The sequence below is a fragment of the Leopardus geoffroyi genome, chromosome B1, assembly GCF_018350155.1.
Source record: "Leopardus geoffroyi isolate Oge1 chromosome B1, O.geoffroyi_Oge1_pat1.0, whole genome shotgun sequence".
Taxonomy (NCBI): Eukaryota; Metazoa; Chordata; class Mammalia; order Carnivora; family Felidae; genus Leopardus; species Leopardus geoffroyi.
In genome coordinates, this window is record NC_059327.1 from 149904211 (window position 1) to 149930265 (window position 26055).

At 36.2% G+C, this 26055-nt stretch overlaps 1 protein-coding gene across 1 annotated transcript in view; it reads left to right on the forward strand.

Moving 5' to 3' along the window:
• Positions 1 to 25822, forward strand: part of TMPRSS11A (transmembrane serine protease 11A) — a 53135-nt gene extending 27313 nt beyond the window's left edge. Inside the window, 7 exon segments of the mRNA XM_045473870.1 lie at positions 3404 to 3493; positions 5414 to 5574; positions 8587 to 8625; positions 10563 to 10734; positions 18047 to 18306; positions 22819 to 22961; positions 24941 to 25822. Coding sequence (XP_045329826.1) covers positions 3404 to 3493; positions 5414 to 5574; positions 8587 to 8625; positions 10563 to 10734; positions 18047 to 18306; positions 22819 to 22961; positions 24941 to 25102 — 1027 coding nt within the window. The 3' untranslated portion in view covers positions 25103 to 25822.
• The last annotated feature ends 233 nt before the right edge of the window (positions 25823 to 26055 follow it).

A 26055-nucleotide genomic window follows, 5' to 3' on the forward strand; every position in this document is an offset into this window, starting at 1 on the left:
AACTATATTAAGGGAATAGTAGTAAGTATAAGATGGATTAGAAAAATCACAACAGAAAGAGGAAAGATTAAGGAATAACCACAAAGAAGCTTCAAGGAATAACCACAAAGAAGGTATTATCTGAAATAGACATTGAAGGAGAGATACGATTCAGAAAAGCAGAGCCAGCAGAATGGGGGAGGGTGCTATAGTTTCAAGGAATAGCCTGAGAAGGGCAAGTATAAAGGAAACAAGGGCCAGGGCTGACAGGTACACATGGTTGAAGACTGGACAGGATGGAAAATGGGCAGAAGGGGAAGTCCTTGAATATCTGACTCTGTAACCAGAGGCCCAAATGAATTGTGCTTTACTCTTTTACTTAGAGTTCAGCTCTTGTAGCAAGGCAATCTCAATTAGGACTTATTTAAGGCAAAACAAGTGTTGTTTTTCTAAAGCATCTCTTATACTGTTCTTTGTGTGCTAATCTTATTGTAATTAGGAGAAAGCAACAGGATCTGAAGTTTTCTTCATGGCACATTGGTGAGTCCTTTAATTCTCAGGGCTCATCTGCTGTGACAGTGGAAGAAACTGCTTTTATATTCCATTGGCCAATCTTCAGTGGCATATCTATCTTAAGTTTACAGTGTCAACCCTGAAACACCTCCTACGTACCTACCAAGACTGCTGAGAGGAGCCCAGTTGGGAAGCATCTGACAGTGAAAGGCTGGCGACATGTGTAAACAGGGTTCTTTCCGGAATGAGAGCTGAATGGTTGGGCGAGGCTGTGTGTTGGAGTTAACAGCCTCTCCCTCACTCTTTTATTAAACACCCAACTAACCTTCAATTGCCCTTTTAGAACTTAATCTCAGTGCAACTTCCAGCATTACAAAATCATCAAGCATAACGAGGTACTAGCCTGAAAGGGGGAGGCTCTCTGTTAAATTAAGAGACTAATCCCAACTATCAGACTCTGCCAATGCCCCCAGAAAGGAGGTGGGATAAATTTATTAATCACTATCTCGATTAGCTTCTGTGAATAATAAATTTATAACAAACTGGCACGCAGTTAAAAAAAAAAAAGCGTCCTTTGAAACTTCTACAAATTTAGAATGCCAAATTATTGGCAAAATGTTTCTTATAAGGCAAGCCTTATCTTCTAGGAAAGATTAATCATTATTTTAGGGTCTAAGAAAGCTAGTTCATATGTAAAATCCACTCAGCAATAAAGTTTATGTTCATGTTTTCCCTGATTTTCCCTTGCTGAAAATCCCTTTTTGGTAGAAACCCATTTAGCCAGTCCCTATGCCCTAGTATTTCTCAGAGTGTTTTCCTCAGGCTACCAGGATCACCTGAAGATCCTGGGGCTCATCCCAGGCTAATCAAAGAGGCTTTATAGGGGCAGGGTTTTGAATTTGTATTAGAAAGAAGAAAACTTCTTTATTTCTATGATTACTAAAGTCACTTAAACCAAAGATGGAATTGATGCTGGGTGCAGATATTCTTCTCAGCAGGCATGTGGCCAGATGAATGATGTCATCTAAAGCCAAAAACTTAATCCAATATCTTCACCAACAAGTTATGAACAGCCAGCAGAACAATTGTGGGTGGAATTTCAGAGGATAATTACAAATCAAACTTCTATAAATACGCAATTGCTATTTGCTTTTCTTCCTTTTACTACTTGACACTCCTCTCCCTGTTTTTGTTGTTGTTGTTTTGTTTTGTTTTTACCTTTTCTTTGCTTTTGGATCTCCCCCCAGATACTGAGTAAAAGACTAGCTATGTGTTGTGTAACAAAAAAAGAAATTAAATTTAAACAGTTCCATTTCTAGCATATGAACTGCACATTTCCTCAGTCCATTTAAGCTTTTCTTATGTAAATACAAATAAATGTATATTTTGGATACTGGCATTTTTTTTTTTTATTTTCTAAATCCTACCTTTGATCTTCAGGTTTATAAATACATTACCAATTATAGCTTGATAAATGTTATACTTTCAATCAACCAACTGTTTATTTTATAACTTATTGTTATGGGTTCTGTGAAAGAACCTGAAGCAACATGTACATCATATTTATCAAGGAGGCTGTGTGATTGATAAGAAGAGATGAAACCACAAGCAGAAGATCTAAACTTAAGTCCCAGTTTATTATCCACCTGATGCCAGGGAAATTTATATAATGTCTTCAAGTGTCAGCTTCCTCTTCAAATAAACTAAGAATCAAAATAATTTTTATTCCATACCATTATTGTAAGGGTTAGATGTGATTAGGAGTATTTTGTTTCCCAGTTAAGCACTTGGGAATGCCTGATAGTGCTAAGGGAGTCATGACTTGTTCCTTGATCTCTGAAACGGCTTTCCATTTATTCCATTTATTTTTTCCATTTATTCCATTTATTTCCATTTATTTTTCCATTTATATTTGTGTTTTTCAAAATGAGAGTTGGTCTTCTTGCGCCTTAGGAATTTGGGACATTGTTTTTACACATTTGGCTCATCACATTCATCAAATGTGAAATGGAATGCTCAAATTTAGATGACACTGTTGCCACCAAGTGGTCACCAGGAGATATTGCAATCCAGTATCCAGGTGTGCTAAGCCACAGCCACATGATGTCAGATCAGGCAAATTAAAATTCTGTGCAATAAGGCTTATCTTCTTCTTCCTTCGTGATATGAAATGAGTGATAAAACTCTAATCTAAATCTTCAACACCATCTTACTCTTTATTCCTCTCTGATTTACCCTAGGGCCCACAATCAAAAACAATGAAAAAATCGTTGGCTCTCCCATATCCCTAATGCCTCTTTATACTTTCCACCAAAGACCTACAAAGAAATCTGAAACCTGAAACACCAGGATGGGGCTAGGGAACCACCAGAACTTCATTGCCAAAATATACTTAGCATTTTTTGTGTGTGTTTAATCTTTATAACCCTATGAGCAGTATATCAATATCTCAGTTTGGAAACTGAGGCTCAGGTTGGGTTCGGTCACTTACAAGGTTGCCCAGTTCATGAGCGGCAGGATAGGCTTCAAATCCAGTACTCAACCAAGGTTCTCTCCACCATCTCTCAAGGTTTCCCTGGATGTCCCACCTTGGCTCTATATCTTTTACTTTACCTTCTGTATAATTTTAAGAAGATATCTTCTATTCTGGATATCTATGTCAGCACATTAGAATCACCTGGGGAGATTTTTAAAAATATGAATGCCTAGATTCCCTCCAGATCAATTATAACCAAGACTCTGAGATAAGGGCTCCAGCATCTATAATTTTAAGGAAAAAAATGCCAATGATTCTGCTGCACTGTGAGAGTTAAGAACCACTCGTTTAAATAATATTACTCATGTTAAAACTTCTTTTTATTGTTTTAGCATTTAGTCGGGGGGATATCCTTACTAAAAAATATTAACACAGAGTTTCTGTCTTGTAATAACAGGTGGATGAGATATTTATAGATTCGGCCTTGAACAAGCATTATATCAAGAACCAAGTAGTGAGACTGACGTATGTATATTTGGGCAAAGGTGGAGTCACAGCCTGGAGGGACATAGGGCAAAGGAGATGGGAATTCTTCACATATTGTTGCCTCTGTGAGCTTGGCTCTTGCCTAGGATTTCTCATGAATAGCATCTCTACAGTGGTTTGGAGATATACTGCTGGCCACCATTTTTAAAATGTAAAAACTAAGATGCAGGGAGGTTAAGTGATACATTCAAAATTCCCCAAGTGACAGAACAAGGATTTAAACCCCATCAGCTGATTATAAGGTCTGGGACTAAAAGAATCTGTGGCCTTGGGAAAACCCAGCAGCATGTCACTGCATACACCAAGTTCTTTCTTTCAGACATGTCATTTCAAAAATAAGAAGGCCAAGTTGGCTACATAATGGGATCATAAGTTTTACTTGTAACAAAGTCCCAGTAACAGGAGGCATGCCCAAACAAAAAGATGTTCCTGTTTTAATAAGTTTTCTGTTTGTTATGGTAGAAGGGGGAAGTTCATATCAATTGCTGAAATAGCTCAGAGGTTTCAATTGTGTTATTTGGAAAGCATGTAGCAGAACACACACATAATAAATACAAATCTATGGACCTGTATGCCTCATCTTCTTAAAAATGTATATATTCAAAGAGATTTATATTAAGAAATAATCACTTTTATCACCAATAGACTAATGCCTTATTGGAAGACTTATTCCACGTTCCTTACCTTTACTAAATAGCCAGTGACCTCCAGAAGAATTTTATAATATTAATTGGATAAATTGTATAATATTTAGGAGATAAAAAGCACATATTTGTTGAAATTTTCTAGAGTTCACATCCTCTATTTTCAAATTCTGATTTGCCATACCATTCTAGCAATATTATTACAGTCTTGTGAACTCATTTGAATTTATAGTCATTATCATTATGTAAGTTTTTGTGTGTGTCCAGAGAAACTCCACCTTGTAAACAAGGTCTTCCCTTTGATTCAAGAGGGAATACATTTGACAATTGGACATAAAATTCTGGTTATTATATCTTTACATTCTAGAGCCTAAATGGACCACAATATATAAAAAGCCTCAAAATCAATATGATTTCCTCTTTTTTTAGTCAAAAGATTTCGGACAATAAGGCCTATAGTGCTTTTCAGAGCTTGGGTCTTTTTAGGTGTAAAAATAAGAGATATAACAGATCAATACATAGATTTCAATTTTTTAAAGACCTTTAATTGTTTGGCTTTCCTAATTTAAGAGGAAAAACTGAATACTACAGGTAAAGGGACTTGAACTTGTTCATATGAAGAAAGTTCAAATAACTGGACATGTGTGATCTAGGGAGGACTCAAAACCAAGAATGCTGTTGTCTTCAAATACTTTATGTGGAAGAGAAAATTAAGGTTCTATATATGTCCCAAACTAGACCTAAGCTTAATGTAATGGAAGATATAGGAAGACATATTTCAACTCAAAATGAAGAACTCTCTTAAAATCAGAGCTGACCAAAGAGAAATAGCCTCTTGAGGGAAGTAAATTTCCCATCATTTTAATTACTGTACTGGGATTAGAGGGCCACTTATCACAAATGGTTTAGGTATCAGATACATGAGCGATTGGCCAAAGAGACCACCAAAGTTTCTTCCAATTCTCAGACTTTATGATTCTGAGAAAATATTTTCTGATGTCTGAGTCTTACCCAACTGCTATAACAAGCCTTCAAATTAATGGGGGAAATTTACAAAAAACATAATGGAAGCTCGAAGAGACAACATATGAAATGACCTTGGGTCAGAGAGTGACATACAGATGAATGTCAATGTGAGAGGATTAGTCCTTGACATTTGCAGCAATTAAGATATAATTTAGGAGCATTAAGTATAGGAAAGAGTATGATATCCAATGTATTCTTGGAATAAATACCTTTCTCTTGTATGTTGTAGGCCAGAGGAAGATGGTGTGAAAGTAGATATCATTATGATATTCCAGTTCCCCTCTCCTGAGCAAAGAGCCATGATAAAGGAGAAAATCCATAGCATCTTAAATCAGAAGATAAGGACCACAAGAGCCTTGTCAATAAATGCCTCCTCAGTTCAAGTTAATGGTAAGTAGGTGCACCTTCTGTGGTATGTGAAGTTTTCTATTAGGTCTATTTTATGTCTAATCTTAACCTTACTTGCCATTATTTCCTTTCCGAATAATAGCTAGAATTTAGATGGAAAAAAATTTCAAGTTAAAAATATGACATTTAAGGTTTTATTTTTCTCTGTTGAAAACATGTCTGAAGTTAGTTGTGAAGTGGTTTATCCTATAGGTATTGACTGGTACTCATCATAAAATTAGGAAACCTTACCACTAACAGAGAATTAATCTGACTCAGCCACTGCCTTCATGACTAAGCAAGTGAAAATACCAAGCATTTAGCAACAACTACTTTTCTAAGTGGGACCTTCCTAAAACATGAGGTCATTTGTTGCCTTTAAAAAATATGGATAGTTTCTGTATATAGTCAAGTTATGAAGTTTCTGTTTTTTCCTATGGGCATTTGGGAATATGGTAAACCAACTTTGTAGCCACTAAAGCCATCTTTGAAGTGATGCTTTAAAAATCACTGAGCTAGAAAAAAATCATTAGAACCATTATACTATACCATTATCATTTCTCTGAACAGGAAAATCAGTCTTTATCAAGGCCTTCTCTATGCCCTTCACGTGCAGCATCTAATTTCTATATTCTTATGAAATAGGCAAATTTATCTTTTATAGATATAAAAGAGAGATAAAAAAGTAAGGACTCTAATAATTAAAATGATATAAGATTCAAGTCTAGATCTCTAATTTCTTGAGAGACTCTATATAAAAAGGGTTCTGTGGTCAAACGCATCTTAGAAATTCTGTCTATGATATTCATCTCTTACGTTAGCATATTAAAGGCTCTGAGGAGTCCAGCCAGACAGAAACCTGTTCACCCTTGTACATTAAGCTGCTTCCACAAGCACCTACTTCTGGCAGACAAGTGCAAATTTCCCCTACAAATTCCAATGGACACCAGACTTAAGAGAAGCACAAAGGAAGTGATTAATATCAGAGGTGAAACAGGATGCCCTGCCCTTGTAAGGGTCTGGCTGACTCTTCAAGAGGAAACCTGACCAGGAAGTGAAAATCTGAGGGAATGGGATGGGCAGGAGTCTGCTGAAGTGACGAAGAGTCAGCTACTCCGGGGATAAAGCCTGGGACCTCTCCCAACCCAGGAGGGAAGGGCTTAATCCACCTTCTTTGTTAGGTGGGGAAACAAATGAATCAAGGTTGTGAAATAGTGGCAATTCTGATAAATTATATGATGTGTTACAATTATAATTTCCAATAACCAGTTAACTTGGCAGAAATTTAAAAGCCTGAGCTATCTGAAACCAGAAATGAAGCATGAAATGGTTATCAGTTGCCTACCTTTTGTTTTTTCACAGGGTCAGTTTGTGTGCTATAGTTTATTTTAATGACTAAGAAATTATTAAAATTCAGGGTGTGCTGATTGAGAACCTATTTTGATCCCACTGAGTCACTGCAAGACCATCCAAGTAATTGGCCCATGACTTTACCTCCATTCTCTCAACAGTAAAATTGCACTAATAATGTTTGTTCTTCCTACAACCATAGAAATAGCATGAGGATATATAAGAAAGTAGAACATATGCAACAAATAGACCATTACCACTTAGAAAGCTAGTAAGTTGTACATGTGCTTTGTACACAATGCATGTGATTAGTAGTAGAATAAGCCAGAACCTTCATGGTTTCAAAATTTCCAAATGTAAAAGGATCAGTGTTTACTAGCACGTAGGAAAACCCATTTAGTGAAAAGCTCAGTATTATCCTCAAGGCAATTTTTACAGGCAAAATCATTGCTCTCTAGGAACACTCAATCTGGGGGATTCCCAATGAATGGAAAACTGCCAAAATTCTAAACCAAGTCTAGAAATAACCCTGCAGCCCAAGATTATCTGTCATTTGTCAAGAATCTGTGTTTTGTTTTGTTTTCAGGAAAAAACAAAACTATGTGGTGTGGGTCCTTTATGGGATGCAATGTGTCAAAGCAAAGCTAAAATCAACTTCTTTGCATTGCAAACACCATAGTTATGAAAGAGCAGCTCACTGTTCACATTTGGTTCATGTGTGCTCCAGTTCCTCTGATGTTACTTACAGCGTGCAGAGCCCTAATTACTAGATTACTCTCAACTCAAAGTATGTTAGAGGGTCACTCTCATGTCTAAGGCGTTAGTTTATTTCTCTCCTACACATGAAAAGTAAAATTCTTTGGTAAAAATTAGTTATGTTCACTGGTTGAAATAAATAAAATACTTTATCCTCATTCTGCTCATAAGCCTTTTTACCTTGAAAATCATCACAGTTTTCATATAACCTTCCACTGATTTCAATTTAAATGCTCATGTTTCCTTTGTCAGAATCCTAACTGTTGGAAATTGACAGAATTTAACTTTATATTCTCTCCAATAATTGGTCTTTACTAATACTTAGCAGATGTTGGATAAGAATACACAAGTTTATTCTTCAGAAAAAAAATCATTTTGATACTTTAGAAACTGTGTTTTAGAAGTATTATTCAATATAGTTTATTTGGGTGGTTTATTTTTTCATTCCTAAACCCTTTGACCAAAAAAATGCTTATGCGAAAGCTTAAATAGAAGAAATAAAAGCAGAGTTGTTCTGACTGAGGCTGGATTTGAGCCTGGAGATCCTGTCTACTTGCTGCCTCTTTCCCCATTTCACTTCACCCCTGAAATGAAATCCAAAGAGGTTTTATCCTGCACAATTAGAAAACAACTGTTCTGTATTAACACAAACTATTTATGAATTTTAATTATCCACTGTTTGTGCCTTAATCACCCACTGCTTGAGGATTTATCCACCTAATTAGAGGTTGCCTACAAATCTCTATAAAAATTGTATACATATCCTGTTTTATTGGGTAGCCATTCTCCTGAATATTTGTTAAACTGTCTAGAATCCATACATAGTCAATATCCTCTGGTAATTTCTGGTTATTGAGACCACCTGAGAGAATATCATATTATCATTCTATGTTCTCTTTTGTTTTTCAGCAATGAGCTCATCAACAGGAAAGCTAACTGTCCAAGCATGTAAGTCTAGTTAGCTTATTAAGAAAAGTTCAATTTCCACATCAGAAGAGAAAATATCTTCAAATATTAGCTCATAATTTCCCATCCATGTCATACATTTTCTTTGAAAGAGAATAACAATTGGACGATCAACAAGTATTTTTTTTCTAGCTCTGAAACCAATCTTTACATCATGTTCAAGAAAAACATTTTACATGGTAGGGATTTGGGGGCAATTTGAATAAACTATGTATTTCTGGCTTGGAATAAATGGGCTTGCTTTTCTAATTTTGAAAAATGCTATGAAATGTTCTTTCTGTTGAGAAAGGAAATAATGAGAAAGTGATAAATGGGGAGGAAATAGACCCCATTATTCGTGACTGAGCTATAAAATGTGCTTATTATGTTCATTTTCATGATTGACACCAGCTCCACTCACTCCCTTCATATCACTATGGCCTAAATTTTGAAAGATTTAATCAAAGTGGTGATGACTTTGAGCAAAAGCATTCATGCATTTGTTTCTGTGTCTTACAAACAAACTATATGTATCTATTCATTCATTCATTCATTCATTCATTCATTTATTCGTTCAACAAGTATCTTTTTCACATCTACCTAGTGCCAGAAAGTGAATACCACTATGAATAAGACAAGATCCTTCCTCTAAAATTAAGAGTTCAAAGGTAGAGGAAAATATAAATAAATCAGGAAATGTTAAAATAGGGTGATAAATGCTACAACAGAGAAAGTGCACAGTGCTATGAGAGCCAATCACAGAGTCAGCTTAACCTGGTCTCATAGAGTCAGAAAGTGATCCCTAAGACAGGAGAGACCATGAGTCAAGTGACAAGTGGGATGAGTGTCCTTGCCAGGGGGAGCAGTATGTAAAAATGTCATTAGAAAAGCAGGAACATGGTCATTTATTGTAATTGAAAAATGTCAGTGTAACTGGAACATAGAATGGGGGGTGGGGAGCATGGGAAATGGATATGATTAATAGTGATCAAGGACCAGAATGATGCTGAAACATTTCAATTTCATTTGGAGGGCAGTGGGAAGTCACTCACTCAGATTTCAGTATAGAGAATGGATTAGAAGAGCAGGACTAGAGGCAGGGCGATGAGCTGGGAAGCTGTTGCAACCCTCCAGATGAGAAAAATGGTTGTCTAAACTAGAGTAATGGCAGAATGGTGGAGATTTCTACAATGACTGGCCACAATGGAGTGTAGTCAGTATCAGTAAAATGAGTTTTCTTTTGTGATACCCAATTAGTTGGAACAAGAATTGAATCTACTATATTTTCCTTATTAGCACCATGTTCTAAAGAGGCTTAATTCTTAGGAACTTAAGCAGCAAAGTAATCTCTGATCTGACGCACATAATAGAGTACATATTTAGTCCCACCAATAGTGAATGGGATGTTTGTGTGGAAAAATGGAACTCTTCACCCAGAAGAGTAAGAAACTGGTCATCATATGTTAACCCATGCACACCTTAGGAACTAGTCATACAGAAAAATGTATGGGAGAAGGAGTTTCAGCAAATGGGCAATTACTTGTCTGGTGAGTTCTACGGATAAAAACTTGTACTTTTACTGTGTAAAAATGTGTCAAAGTAACACGCTGGATCATCTGAAACTGGGAAGCAAAAATTATAGTAGGAGCTCCCAGGATATCTAGATAATTGATACCATAAGTCTTCAGGAAACATAACTTTGTGATATATCAACCCTTTGTAGTTTAACATAACTTTAGTAGGCAATATATATATCCACATCTATAAATGCAGGGATGAGCAAAACATCAGCATATCAGGAAACACAGAGGATAGTTGTTAATATTGTACATGTTTACATAATGATAGATGCAAATATTGCATTCTAGTACTCTATTAGGTACTCTGAATCAAAGACTATGGAGATATTTCTTATAACTTAGTGATTTTATCTCTTACAGGTTGTGGTAAACGAGTTGTTCCATTAATAGTCAACAGAATAATGTCTGGAGACATTGCAGCCAAGGCTGCCTGGCCATGGCAAGCTTCCCTTCAGCGAAATAACATACATCAGTGTGGGGCCACCTTGATTAGTAATACATGGCTCATCACCGCAGCACACTGCTTTAAGAAGTAAGTTATTGACTGTAAGTTGGCCCTCACTACTGCTAAAAAACTGAGTATTATGTTCTGATTAATAACCAACGTCCCCCAATATTACCGAGGTAAATGAGAAAATTTTCTTTCAGGCTTTTTTCTAATGTGTTATAGTTGCATACGTATTTGCAAAGTCAGTGAGGGTAGTAGTCCTTATCCTAGCATTCATTTGTCATGTCCTCACAGGTTTTGGTGGCTTTTTTGGAGTATAGTTGACGCAAATGTCACATTAATTTCAGGTGTATAACATGGTGATTCAACTTCTTTATGTTATGCTATGCTTACCACAAATGTAGCTATCATCTGGCACCATACAACGCTATTATAATACCATTGGCTATATTTCCTATGCTTGCTTTTATTCCTGTGACTTATTTATTCCATATTTTCTCCATCCCTCAATACCTCTCCCCTCTGGCAACCACCATGCATGCATATATATATATATATATATATATATATATATATATATATATACACACACACACACACACACATATATAAACACACATATATGTACATATATGTATATATCAATATATATCAAATCTTTCTTATCTATTCATTTATCAGTGGACACTTAAGTTGCTTCCATATCCTGGCTATTGTAAATAATGTTGCAATAAAACATAGGGGTGTATATACCTTTTTTTGTTTTAGTTTCTTCTTTTAAAGTTTTTATTTAAATCCCTGTTAGTTCACATACAGTGTAACATTAGTTTTAACTGTAGAGTTTAATGATTCAGCACTTACATACCACATCCAGAGCTCATCACAACAAGTGTACTCCTTAATCTCCATCACCTTTTAAGCACATCCTTCCACCCACCTCCACTCTGGTAACCATCGGTTTGTTCTCTATAGCGAAGAGTCTGTTTCTTGGTTTGCCTCTCTCTTTTTCCCTTTGTTCATTTGTTTTGTTTCTTAAATCCTTCAGATGAGTGAAATCACATGGTATTTGTCCTTCTCTGACTTATTTCACTTAGCATATTACCATCCAGCTCTGGGATGACTGGTGGCTCAGTTGGTTAAGCGTTGGACTCTTGATCTCAGCTTAGGTCTTGAGATCATTGTCATGAATTCAAGCCCAGCACTGGGCTCTGCACTGGGCTTGAAGCCTACTTAAAAAAAAAATAGTCTCTAGCTCCATCCATGTTGTTGCAAATGGCAAGATTTGGCTTGAAGTTAGCTTGGAAATTGGCAAGACTGGCTTGAAATTTCTTTGGCAAAAAATGGCTAAGTAATATCCCATTACATATATACTATATCTTCTTTGTCCATTCAACAGCCAATGGACATTTGGGCTGTTTCTATAATTTATCTATTGTAGATAATATTGCTATAAACATCAAGGTACATGTGTCCCTTTGAATTCATATTTTTGTATCCTTTGGTAAATATCTAGTAGTATGATTGCTGGATCATAAGGTAGTTCTATTTTTAACTTTTTGAGGAAACTCCATACTGTTTTCCAGAGTGACTGCACCAGTTTGCATTCCCACCAACAATGCAAGAGGGTTCTCCTTTCTTGGCAAGCTCACCAACACCTGCTGGTGCTTATGTTGTTGATTTTAGCCATACTAACAGGTGTGAGGTGATATCTCATTATAGTTTTCATTTGGGGTGCATAGATCTTTTTGAATTAGTGTTTTTGTTTTCTTTGGATAAATACCCAGTAGTGGAATTACAGGGTCATATATGGTAATTCTGTTTTTATTTATTTATTTTTTTAAAGTTTATTTATTTTGAAAGAGAGAGCCCACACATGGGAGCAGGGGAAGGGAAGAGAGAGAGGGAGAGACAGAATCCCAAGCAGACTCCCCACCATCAGCACTGAGCCTGCCACAGGGCTCAAACTCACAAATTGTGAGATCATACCCTGAGCCCAAATCAAGAGTCAGATGCTTAACTGATTGAGCCACCCAGGCATCCCAGTAATTCTATTTTTAATTTTTTGAGGAACCACCATATGATTTTTCAAAGTGGCTGTACCAATTTATATTCTCACCAATAGTGCCTAAGGGTTCCTTTTTATCCACAACCTGGCCAACACTTGTTGTTCCTTATCTTTTTAATTTAGTCATTCTGACACGTATAAGGTGATGTCTCATTTGGTTTTGATTTGCATTTCTCTGATTACCAGTGATGTTGAGAATTTTTTCATGTGTCTGTTGGCCATCTGTGTATCCCCTTTGGAAAAATGTCTATTTGGGCGTACTGCCCATTTTTCAATTAGATCACTTGTTTTTTTGGTGTTGAGTTGTACAACTTCTTTATATATTTTGATTATTAACCTTTATCAGGTATATCATTTGTAAATATACTCTTCCGTTCAGTAGGCTGCCTTTTTGTTTTGTTTATGGTTTCCTTCACTGTGCAGAAGACTCCAAATAACCAAAGCCATCTTGAGAAAGAATGGGGCTGAAGGAACCACAATCCCAGATTTCAAGATACACTACAAAGTTGTGGTGATCAAGACAGTATGATATTGATACAAAAATAGACACATAAATCAATAGAACAGAATAAAGATCCCAGAAATAAACCAATAATTATATGGCCCATTAATCTACAACAAAGGAGGCAAGAATATACAATGGGACAAAAGACAGTCTCTTCAACAAATGGTGCTGGGAAAACTCGACAGCTACATGCAAAAGAATGAAACTGGACCACCATCTTACACCATACACAAAAATAAACTCAAAATGGATTAAAGACCTAAATGTGACACCTGAAACCACAAAATTCCTAGAAGAAAACACAGGCAGCAATCTCTTTGACATTAGCTGTAGACATTTTTCTAGATATGTCTCCTCAGGTAAGGGAAACAAAAGCAAAATTAAACTATACCAAAACTATACTACTATTCAAAAACTTTTTCACAGTGAAGGAAACTATCAACAAAATAAAACAAAAAGACAACCCACCAAATGGGAGAAGATATTTGCAAATAAAATTCCGACTTTTGACACCATGGTAATTCTGTCTACCGGAGTCTAAATTTGAATATAGAGACTTAGATTCTTAAAGTTTGAAAGACATCAGAGCTCAACAGGCCAATATGTTAGAATGCAAAGAAATCCCTAGTTTCCTAGTTGGGAATCAAATATCTCAAAGGAGACCTTACTAGCTCCAAAGTCAGCCAATTTTGTGGTAGATGGATCCACTTTTGCAAATATCCTTATAACAATGAACATCAAATCTGCAACCTAATAACTTTTATCCACTGATATTTGTTTTTTTTATCTGGAACATCAGGGATCAAATTTATTTCTTTCTCCATAGAACCATGGAGAGAACTAATTCCTTATTTTCTCTTTTTCAGGCCAGATAATATAAAATAAATGAGAATCTCAAAACCATATGTGAAAATAAATATCACTACTTTATTTCACAACATCAGCTTCAGATATCCTACAATCTTACTTCTTCTCCTCTACATGTTCTTGATTTTGTCAGTGTCTTCCTTAAATCATGCTTCCAAGAACCAAAACACTCTTCAAAATAGATAGTATGATTGGGGTGCGTGGGTGGCTCAGTCAGTTAAGTGTCCAACTCTTGATTTTGGCTCAGGTCATGATTTCACATTTCATGCAATTGAGCCCCACATCAGGGTCTGTGCTGACAGCGCAGAGCCTGCTTGGGATTCTCTCCTCTCCACCTCTATGCTGCCCCCTCCCAAATAAATATAAATAAACATATTAAAAAGTGAGATAGCATGACTAATGTCATAATGACAAAGTAAAATGCGAGGGCTTTTGAAAAAATAAAATAATATAAATTGAATGGAAGGTTATAGTTAGCTCAGTAACTGAACAACTCTATCTAAAGGATGATGATTAAGAATTGCTATTGAAAGACTGCAGATGTTTTTTTATGGCCCATCAAAGACCTTTATTCTGCACTGTGTCCTAGACAATGTATTTTCTAGGCTTGGTAGGTGATGTGGAAGTTATAATCAACAAAGTAGCTGATGATAGATGCTGGAAAGGATAACAAATGTGGGTAAGAAAAACAAATTTCAACAGGACTTTAATTATGTTAGAATCATAAGCAAGAACTAAATGATTAATTTTGGTAAATATAAATGTAAGGCTCTACATTGAGTCAAAAAAATCTAAGTACATCAGTACCAAAAGCATATTTGTGCTTTAACATGTGCAAATTGCTTAAAATTTTTTTCAGCAAATAGCCTACTATGAGTTAGTTGTTCACAAAACTACATTATGATTTAAATTGAATTAAAAGAAATGCAGATTTCAAAATAAAGGAGACATTAGACTCTTTGTTGGTCAAATCCTGACTGGGATAGTGAGTTCTGTCCTGGACAACATACTCAAAAAAAAATTGAGAAAATGAAATGTTCTCAAACTATAGAGTGTTGGACGGTAAAGAAAGGTGATAATATAACTGTATGGTTTACTTTGCCTTCAAAGCCTATGTCTGAGACACTTTCCTGTGCAAGAGAATTAGGGAATCAAGGAAGAACTTTCAATAGTTAGAGCTGCTCAAATATGCAAGGGATTCCAAGGTGAAGAAAGAGATTCTAAGGGAAAGGCGATGTTCCCATCTGCAGAAGGGTTCAAGCATAGACAATTGCTACCTGAGACTGTGTTCTTACAACAACAACTATTAGCACTTATTAAGCTCCAGTGTGGTACAAATTTTTGATTAGATCCTTAAGATTGGTTTTACATAGGGGCACCTGGGTGACTCAGTTAAGCCTCCGACTGTGGCTCAGGTCATGATCTTATCTTATGGTTGGTGAGTTCGAGCCCCACGTTGCATCAGGCTCTGTGCTGACAGCTCAGAGCCTGGAGCCTGCTTCAGATTCAGTGTCTCTATCCCTTTCTGCCCCTCCCTTGCTCATGCTGTCTCTTTCTCTCTCAAAAGTAAATAAACATTTAAAAAAAATTTTTAAAGGATTGATTTTACATAATTCTTACACTCACACTCACCTCATTAAATAAACAATGCTTGATAAGCTTTTTTTTCACTGAGCAAAATAAGAAAAGTTAAGTAACTTGCCCAAGGTCACAATGTTAGGGGAGGGTGGAATTGAACACAAGCATGTATGTCTGCCTCATGCAAAGTTCCATCTTTCAAGCACTGGATCAGTGAGAGGACCAAATGACTTTTTATGGCCTTCCCTAGTTTGAGATTGTTTGATATCATTGCACTCTTATACTGACTGAACCCTTTAAGAACTCTTATCACATGGATCGATTTTCAAGCTAATAATCAACAAAATTCCCAGATCCTTTTTATAGGGATAGTTTCCAACCCAGGAATCACACTTTCAATTTTTACAATTTAGTCGGGGATCTGAATTACTATTTTATACTCATTATCATTATCATTTTTTTTATTTGGGCCCAGTTTAAAAATTTTTTAAGTTTATTTGTAATCTTCACTTAGGATCTTTCCTGTCAGGTGTTTCTTTCAGGTTTTCTGTCCACAATGTAACAAATACAAGTTGTATTAAATAGTATCAGGGTTTTGTTTGAAAGTTCTGAAATGATCATTTCATTTAAGTAAATGCAATTCAAGGTCTGTCCTTTGCACTTCCAAGTTCGAAATACTTGATTTATGTTAAGTTTATCTAGGTATGACTAAGGTGAGGGAGCAGATTTGCACAAATAAAATTCACAAGAGATTTATTTATAAACAAAAATGTCAATATATTTATGCAAATGAACAATTGTGTTCACAAACCATTTTTATTTAGCTTTTCTCATTATTTTTGCACATCAAAACTGTGTATAAAAACACCATTTAAAATTTAAATTTAAGTTCCCGTAAAGATAAAAATAATAATCCCAACACAATTACAGCTGTCAAATTGGACTTAAACCCTATGATATGTTTATATGCTTCTTTCTATGACTAAAGCTACCTATTAGGAAATAATTAGGTTGAGGAACAAGTATCTATATGGGCAGTATCTGTTTCTGCTTATCCCTCATGGACGGTGTTAGTTAAGTACTTAGTTAAGAATACTAATCTTGCTACTAATAAATAGATTTTGATGGGAGACCATGTCCAATAAAGAGAAGAGCAGAGAGAGGCAAGCAGACATGATACGTGGCAAATAGTTTAACCTATCTAGGTTTTATTTTCCTTATGTATAAAACAAAGGTTTTACTAGATGATCTTTTATTACTAAATGACCTTTCCAATCTCCATATGTACCATGATCTGCCAGTTGTGCGAGCCCACAAGCTAAAAGTTGCTCACAAGCTAGAAGTCATCCATACTTGGTCATCTTTCACAAGACTTCTGACAAATTTTTTTCTTAAATGTTTATTTATTTTAGAGAAAGAGGATCCAAAGCAGGCTCTGTGCTTTCAGCACAGAGTCCAATGTGGGGCTCGATCCCAAGAACTGTGAGATCATGACCTGAGCTGAACTGAGAAGGTTAACTGACTGAGGCATCCAGGCGCTCCTACTTCTGACAACTTTTACCTCATTCACTCTTACCTTCCAACAATCTATTCTCCAGAAAGAACTTATGTGATTTTTTTTAATGTAAATGAGACTACATTACTCTTGTCTTAAAATCATCCAGTGAATTCCCATATCACTTGAATAAAATCTAAACACACTATCCATGACCTATAAGACACTCTAAAATCTGGTTCCTGCCTACCTCGCCAGCCTCATGCCCCACCACTCTTCCCTTGGGTCTCGAACTGCAGCCCATCTGATGTAAGCCTTGGGAAGTTTGTCTGGAAATTTGTCTCCCTGCCTTCTCACAGCTAATTCCCCATAAACCATGTCTCAGCCTAAACATCCTATTCTCAAAAGAGAATTATCTAACTACCCCCCTGTACTCTATTCCACTACCCTATTTTATTTTATTCATAGCTCTTATCACTGCTTGGATTTATTTATCTGTTAATTCATTTTGTTTTATTTCCTTCACTAGAATTGAATACTGCCACCAGCAGGGACCTTTTCTGTCTGGTTCACCACTTCAATCCCAGCACTTCAAATAAGACTTAGCATACAGAATTTCAACAAATATTTGCTGAAGAGATAAATGAATGATAGCTTATATGCTTTACAGTTCTAGAATTCAATAATTCTTATTTGGATTTCAGCTCTAAGATGCTATTTGTATACAGTTTATCTTTCAAAATAGCAATAGTCTATATTTAAAGGTCAAAGGAAACTATCATACAACCAAATATTTTTAAGATGGAGTTTTTTATTAGCCTTCATGCAGTTATTATAGTGCTGCAGTTTATATGTACAGTTTATATGCATTTCTAACCTTTTCCAGTAATGCAAATCCACATCAATGGACTGTTAGCTTTGGAACAACAATCAACCCTCCATTAATGAAAAGAAATATCAGAAGAATTATTGTCCATGAGAGATATCACTCCCCAGCAAGAGAGTACGACATTGCTGTTGTACAGTTCTCTCCCAAGGTCACCTTTACTAATGACATCCGCCGGGTTTGTTTGCCAGAAGCCTCTGCATCCTTCCAACCCAATTCAACTGTTTATATCACAGGATTTGGAGCACTTTTCTACGGTGGTAGGTATCTCAGAAAGGACACAGAGCTCTAAATCCAATTTAGGACAGTGTGATTTAATCTAATCTCCATTAATATATCCTGCCAGCCATTTCCACACAGCTTGATTGGATTAGTTAGAGCTCTTACTTTGTCAGTGACAGAAACTCAACTCAAACTAACTAAAGCGAAAACAATAATAAAATGGCAAATTCGGCCCTTGTGATTTGGAAATCAAGAGAGAGAAGATGAGTCTTGTTTTAGACATAGCTGGATTCAGGAGTTTGTATGTCATTAGATGCTGAATCTCTGAATCTTCCCATTTCTGGCTCTGTTTTCCCCTAGATTGCCTTCATAGGGAGGGATTCTAGTTCCACATAGTGTCAAAGGTGGCCAACAACATCAAGGTTTACACCATGTTCCCCTAATAGATGCGGAGGGAAGAACATGTCCTGCTCTTTGCCAGAATCTACATTAATCCCTGAAAAGGTTTCCTTTGGCCCCATTTGTGTCCAGGGCACTTGGGTTGACTCACTAACTCAGGTACTCACTCCTTTGCCTATACCAAGAAAGGAAGGTGTGTGATAGACAGCCTGGTCAGACTCACATAGAATAGGGAGAGGCAGCTCCAAAGGGGTAGGCTTCAAGGAAGACATAAAAGAAGTGAATGTTCCCTCAGCAACACTAGAGTCTATTTCTATGTGCTGTTGTCTATGCAATGCCAGGTGTGCATCAGATGTGTTGTCATCTTCATGCCCACTTTCCCTCCAATGCTCCCTCCCTTTATGCCTCATCTCTGTGAGCCCCCCTCTACCCTTTTAATCTATTCATCCCCTTGGTTTGCTCCACTACTCATTTTCACTTTCCTGGGTCACTTCACAAGTTTTTCTGTTTCTCAGCTACAATGTCCAATTACAGCCAAATCTGCTTCAGAATTACAGAGGCTAATTTAGAGATTGTCTCTGATAACAAAGCTTCCGTGGCTCTCTCTAAACTGATATAACTTGATATACTACCTTACACTTCTAATAAGTAAAAATGATTTTGTTTTTGAATGCTTTTTTGGCATAGTCAGATACACTCTGGATTGTAAAATCTGGTCTAGGTACTTACATATAACAACAGCAAGAGAGTTTCCTTAACTCTGGGCATAAGAAGATAAAGAAAAGCCTTTCTGGGAATGACAAAATCCATTCACAGAGCTCTGTACAATTCCTTTATATATAAAAACCCTAAAGAATAAACCATTAATTCTTAGTCTCCACTAAGGAACTAGGAATATCTTTCACTAATGTACCCAAGAATAGTCTTGATGGTCTCTAGATTTTTTCCAGGTGTCTCATATGGTTTCATTACTATTATACAAGCTGAGATATGTATGGCTTTCTTTACAGCCATATTACCAATCACAGAAATTATTCATATCTTACTAATCCCAGGGCAGCTGAGTAGAGCTGTAAGCATAACACCTCTATGTCTGCACTCTCTCTGATGGGTTTTCTTATAATATAGAATTTGCACTCCCTGCTTCATGATGATGGGAAGGGCATTTCATTTTCCCTTTGGTTTGGTGGGAAGAATCAGTTCTGGCCTGGAGTTTGAGGTTGGCAGAAATATACCTGCTGTAATACTTTTTGAGTAGCAATGGAATCTAAATGGCATGTATAGAACCCAAAGCTGAACCCATTTTTTTCAAGCATCCATAAAACATTCACCAATACTGACCAAAAGTAGATCATATCTAGCTCCATAATACAATCTTCAACAACTTTAAAGAACTGAAATCATACACAGTATCCGTCTGATCATAATGAAAGCAAACTAGAAACCATTAGCAGAAAGAGAACAGAAAAATCTCTAACTGCTTAGAAATTAAACAATACCCTTCTAAATAATACATAGGTTAAAGAGGAAGTCTTAAAGAAAATTTTAAGTATACAAAAGACTGAAAATGAAAAAGAAAACAACATCAATATGCGCAGGATGTAGCTAAAACAATGCAGAGAGGGAAATTTATAGCAACTGAAGACATTAGAAAAGAAGAAAATTCTCAAATCAATAATCTAAGTTATTACTTAAATCAGAAATAAAGAGGGGCGCCTGGGTGGCGCAGTCGGTTAAGCGTCCGACTTCAGCCAGGTTACGATCTCGCGGTCCGTGAGTTCGAGCCCCGCGTCGGGCTCTGGGCTGATGGCTCAGAGCCTGGAGCCTGTTTCCGATTCTGTGTCTCCCTCTCTGTCTCTGCCCCTCCCCCGTTCATGCTCTGTCTCTCTCTGTCCCAAAAATAAATAAACGTTGAAAAAAAAAATTTAAAAAAAAAAAAAAGAAATAAAGAGCAAAATAATCCTAAAACAAGCAAAAGGAAGGAAATAATAATAGGTATAAATGAATAAAGTCAAAATTAAGAAAAAACAGAGAAAATTAGTGAAATAAAAGGCTGACTCTTTTAAAAAACAACACTTTGTGAGAAACATCATTAAGCATTCCCACAATAGTTGAGAAATAGTTCAGGGATGCCTGGAATTTATGTGCTGTATTTTTTATAAATTTTCCAACCAGTTTTCTGAAAAAAGTTATAAATTTATATTGTCAGGTACCATTCCTGACACTGGACATGAATTTTTCTGACAATGTCGTAGGAAAAAAAAAAAAAAGACAAAACACCAATTGATTCAAAGAACAGAATAACTTAAGCACTTTTTAAACACTTCAGTAATCACCTCTCCAGAAATAAATCCTGAACTGGTATTCTACTAAAATTGGTATGTCTATTAGTTTCCCATTGCTGTGTAACAAATTACCACAAATTTAACAACTTCAAACAGCAAGCATTTATTATTTCACAGTTTCCATGGGTCAGAATTTCAGACCCAGCTTAGCTAGGTCCTCTTTTCAAGGTATCACAAAACAGCAAGCAAGGTGTCCACTGGAGTTGTGGTCTCCATCTGCAGCTCTGGGTTCTCTTTCAAGGTCACTGGTTGCTATGGAATACAGTTTCTTGCAGCTATAGAACTCATAGCAGCTTGCTTCTTCAAAACCATTAGGAAAAAGTCTCTGAACTCAGGGAAGGCCTAAACCTTTTTGAAAATGAGGTTCACCTCATTAGGTCAGGCCCACCTTGGATAATCTCCCTTTTGATGAACTCAATGTCAAACTGATTACATCCGGAGAATTCCCTTACCTGTGCCATGTAACATAACCTAATCATGAGAATGACATCCATTATATTCACAGATCCCATCCACACTTGGAGGCCGAAGCAGGGGAGGGGATCACATAGGAATCTTGGAAATCATTGTAGATTCTGTCTACCACATGTCAGTTTCCTGACCAGTATGTGGTTTGATATAAAGAATCCCTGAATGCTTGTGATATTCTTTGTTTCCACCAGAGGCAGTTATCTTCCTGTCATAACATTGGTTTCTACAACTCAGGATCTAGTTTATACTCTGGAGTCCCAAACTTGTAATACATTAGAAATTAAATCATTGACTTTAAATGTCATTATATATGTAAAAGTTCTTCATAAAATGTAAAGGATAAAATAAATATACACAGTATTTTAGTTATTTTATCAAGCCAAGGGAGGAAGCTATCTAAACCTGACAAGTTTATAGAAACAATCTGGAATCCACAAATACAAACTGTATTTTTAAAAATGAGTGCTTTCCTACCTGTATATATATAAATGGATTGGTTTAAAGAAAAAGTACGATGCTAAGCCAAATAATTCTGTCAGAGAAAGATGAACACCATATGATTTCACTCATATGTGGGATTTAAGTAAGACACACACAAACAAAGTAGCAAAGGAAAAAAAGAAAGAAACAGACCAAGAAACAGACTCTTAACTGATGGTTACCAGAGAGAGGTGGGAGAGGGGATAGATAAAATAGGCAATGGGGGTTAAGAAATGCACTTGTTGTGATGAGCACCGGGTGATGCATGGAAGAGGTGAATCACTAAATTGTGCACCTAAAACTAACATAACACTGTGTTAACTATACTAGAATTAAGATAAAATAAAATAGGGGCGCCTGGGTGGCTCAGTCAGTTAGGCGTCCGACTTCAGCTCAGGTCATGATCCTGCAGTTTGTGAGTGCGAGCCCCTCATCCGGCTCTGTGCTGACAGCTCAAAGCCTGGAGCCTGCTTTGGATTCTGTGTCTCCCTCTGTCTCTGCCCCTCTCTGCTCATGCTCTGTCTCTCTCTGTCTCTCAATAATAAATAAACATTAAAAAAAGATGAAATAAAATAATAAAAATAAAGTAAATGTACAAAGGTTTTCCAGAAAAAGACACAAAATGTTTTTCTTACAAGTATAGGTATTTACAAAAATATGATAAAGGCAATAATTATCATTTAAATGTGCCAGATTTTAAAGACAGATTTATTCTCTAGAAACTGCTTATATTAACTTCATTTTGTATTGACAGTTTTAATATGAAATAGGTTCGATTAGGAAAAAAGTCCACTCACTTCTTTCTAGCTAAGGACGTTGATTGTAAACACTAAAATTACTTTGTTTTCCCTTAAGGGGAATCCCAAAATAATCTTCGAGAAGCCAGACTGAAAATCATAAGTGATGATGTGTGCAAACAACCACACATATATGGCCATGATATAAAATTTGGAATGTTTTGTGCTGGATATCTGGAAGGAATTTATGATGCCTGCAGGGTAGGTAGAAATTATTTTGATATCATTAACTCAAAATATTTTTTCTCTCTTTCAAGAAATATTCAATGTTCTTTATGTTTGTACCAATATAGATATTTTGTCAGTTCAGTAATTTCTAAATGCATATTTCACAACACAAACATTTTTGGATGTTTTATTAAGCAAAATTATATAAGCAGAGTTTCTTTAAAGCTATCAAACAAACTAACCAACCAAATTAAATTTTCTTAATACCAGAAGTCCAAAGGTTCATACAGCAAAGTCCCTTTTCTTAAAGGGGTCTCATCTAGAAAGGAAATCATCATGAACAATGAGCTATGATGAGATGTTTTAAATGATATAATGGAGAGCAAATATCTTTAGTGTGAAGGGAACAATTTTGCAGCAAATATCAGAGAAATCACACTTAAATGAGGCCTGAAGCATAAATGGCACTTAGCAGTTATACAACAAGAAAATACTATTATTTTTCTATACATAGAAAGAGCATAGCAAAAATAATGAAGGTATGAAATTATAATTCATATTTGAGGGAATTCTAAGTAATCTGTTGGCTCTCAGCATAAGGAGAATGAGAGGGCAAGAGGCAGTTAACACTGAGTGAGAAGGTGGATTAGGCCTGGTGCCCTTTCCAGTGCCTTCCTCTGCTGTCTAATAGCTATCCTGTATGTACGTTTTCTGATGAAGGTATAGAGTATGTTTCTTCCTGTAGGTACTTGCTTTATAACATGAGATTCTTGAAAACTTCAAGGAGATGATTGTACATGATGAAATAATGGAAGTTGTTTTGATGTCAGGTGGCAGAAAGCTCTGCCCTGAGTCCCATAAATTACACGTGTAAACCTCTGTCAGAAAAGGAACAGGGAGGGGCGCCTGGGTGGCGCAGTCGGTTAAGCGTCCGATTTCAACCAGGTCACGATCTCGCGGTCCGTGAGTTCGAGCCCCACGTGGGGCTCTGGGCTGATGGCTCAGAGCCTGGCGCCTGTTTCCGATTCTGTGTCTCCCTCTCTCTCTGCCCCTCCCCCGTTCATGCTCTGTCTCTCTCTGTCCCAAAAATAAATAAACGTTGAAAAAAAAAAAAAAGAAAGAAAAGGAACAGGGAGTTTTGTAGCATATAGGCTGGGCAAGAGTGGAATCGGGTACATATCCAGCCTCAGTTGCTGAGAAAGAGGAGAGAGGCAGCTAGAATTCAGAGAATGCACAGAGAGGTCCAAACCATGATGGAGAAGGGGAAGGTGGTGACAGGAGTCCAGGAGCAGACAGGATATGAGAATCTAGGCAAGTGGTGAGATTCGTGATATGCCTCAGGAAGGAGGTGGTCATAAGGAGATTTCACTAGATTGGGAAGCAGAGGTAAAATTCCTGCTCCATGACTGAGCAAGTGAGTAGTAAAACAAAGCTCTAGACACAGAAAAACCGGGAAAGTTATTGAGAAAAGACTCAAGGACAGGGTCCAAGACATGAATACAGCAATTATAACTGAGGTGCATGATGAGGGGGTTAGTCTGTCTAATAAAACAGAGATCCAAGAACCCTGCTTTGAGCCAGGAGAAAACCAACACCAACTAGACTTTCTGTGTTGTGTATTTGAAATTTGCCAGTAGACCTTAGGCATTCTACACACACACACACACACACACACACACACACACACAGTAACTATGTGAAATGATAGATGTGTTAATAAAACTGATTGTGGTAATCATTTCACAAATTATATATATATGTATGTTAAATATCACATTGTACATTTTAACTATATACAATTATATTTGTCAATTATATGTCTATAAATCTGAGAAAATTAAAATGTGGAAACTGAACTTTAAAGCTTTTATAACTTTTGAAATCCATGTTTCAATTAATTGTTCTGTAATTGGTAATCAATAAATATGCTGTCTATAATAAAATATGTGCTTCATCAGAATATTTTAAGTAATAAGTTCTATATTTAGGTAATTTTATTTCTCTATTTTCAGGGTGATTCTGGGGGACCCTTAGTTATAAAGGATTTTAAAGACACCTGGTATCTCATTGGAATCGTGAGCTGGGGAGATAACTGTGGTCAAAAGAACAAACCTGGAGTCTACACAGAAGTGGCTTATTACCGAAACTGGATCACTTCAAAAACAGGCCTCTAATTCTCTATAAAAGTTAAATATTGACAGCTTTAAGCAAGCTATACATGTATGAGAATTTAAATGTTTAGTGAATACAGTACAATGAAGTGAAATTAAATGACGTGATTTATTTTAAAATCACTTTAATCAACCCATAGTCAATTTATAAGGGATTTAAATCCTTATAAATTTGTAAAGTAGTGGGTCAATTTATCCTGGCTGGAAGAATACAGCAGAGATACTCAACTCTTTACATCATGCAAATTGGAATATAAAAGAGGTGTAATGCAAATTTTTGAAAATAATCTGGATTTTTGGAACATCTTTGTCAAGGGTGTCTCCTTAAGTGAGAAACCTTTTAATCTCTTAAAGAATTCAGGGAAATGTTATATAATTTCTAATCATTTCTCCTGAGCTCACAAATACTTTTTTCTGTTTCTTTATTATTCCAAGTTTTCCAAAGAGATTTTTTATTTAATACATTTTCTACTTATAAACCCTTTAGAAGGATCCTCGAAAAAAGTTATATCTAGGAAACAAAATATGGTGATAAATCAGGCCAGAGATCTTCTAACCATTTTTACTATGAAACCTCCCTATTTTTGGTGATTTTTTTAACACACACCCACCCCCCCCCACACACACACAGAAAAAAAGAGAAATATCCCCACCCTTAGATATATCCAAAGAAAGCCTGATTAATAATTGAGTGCACATAATAATTAGCTAGTCACAAATGTATCTTTGTTACAAAACCTGGGGGAAAGGTGATGGTAACTTCATGAGTCATTCCAAAACAATGGCACAAAAATTTGACGTTTCATAGATGCATTTACATGTTTGAACCTCTAGGAGGTAGTTCTTTACATTGTTGTAAGGTTAAATGCCTAGAAAAATGGAAATTCCCTAATATGTTGAAGAATTAATGAGTTTGTCTTTCTACATAGAAAGAAACATTTATATCTTTGAATTGA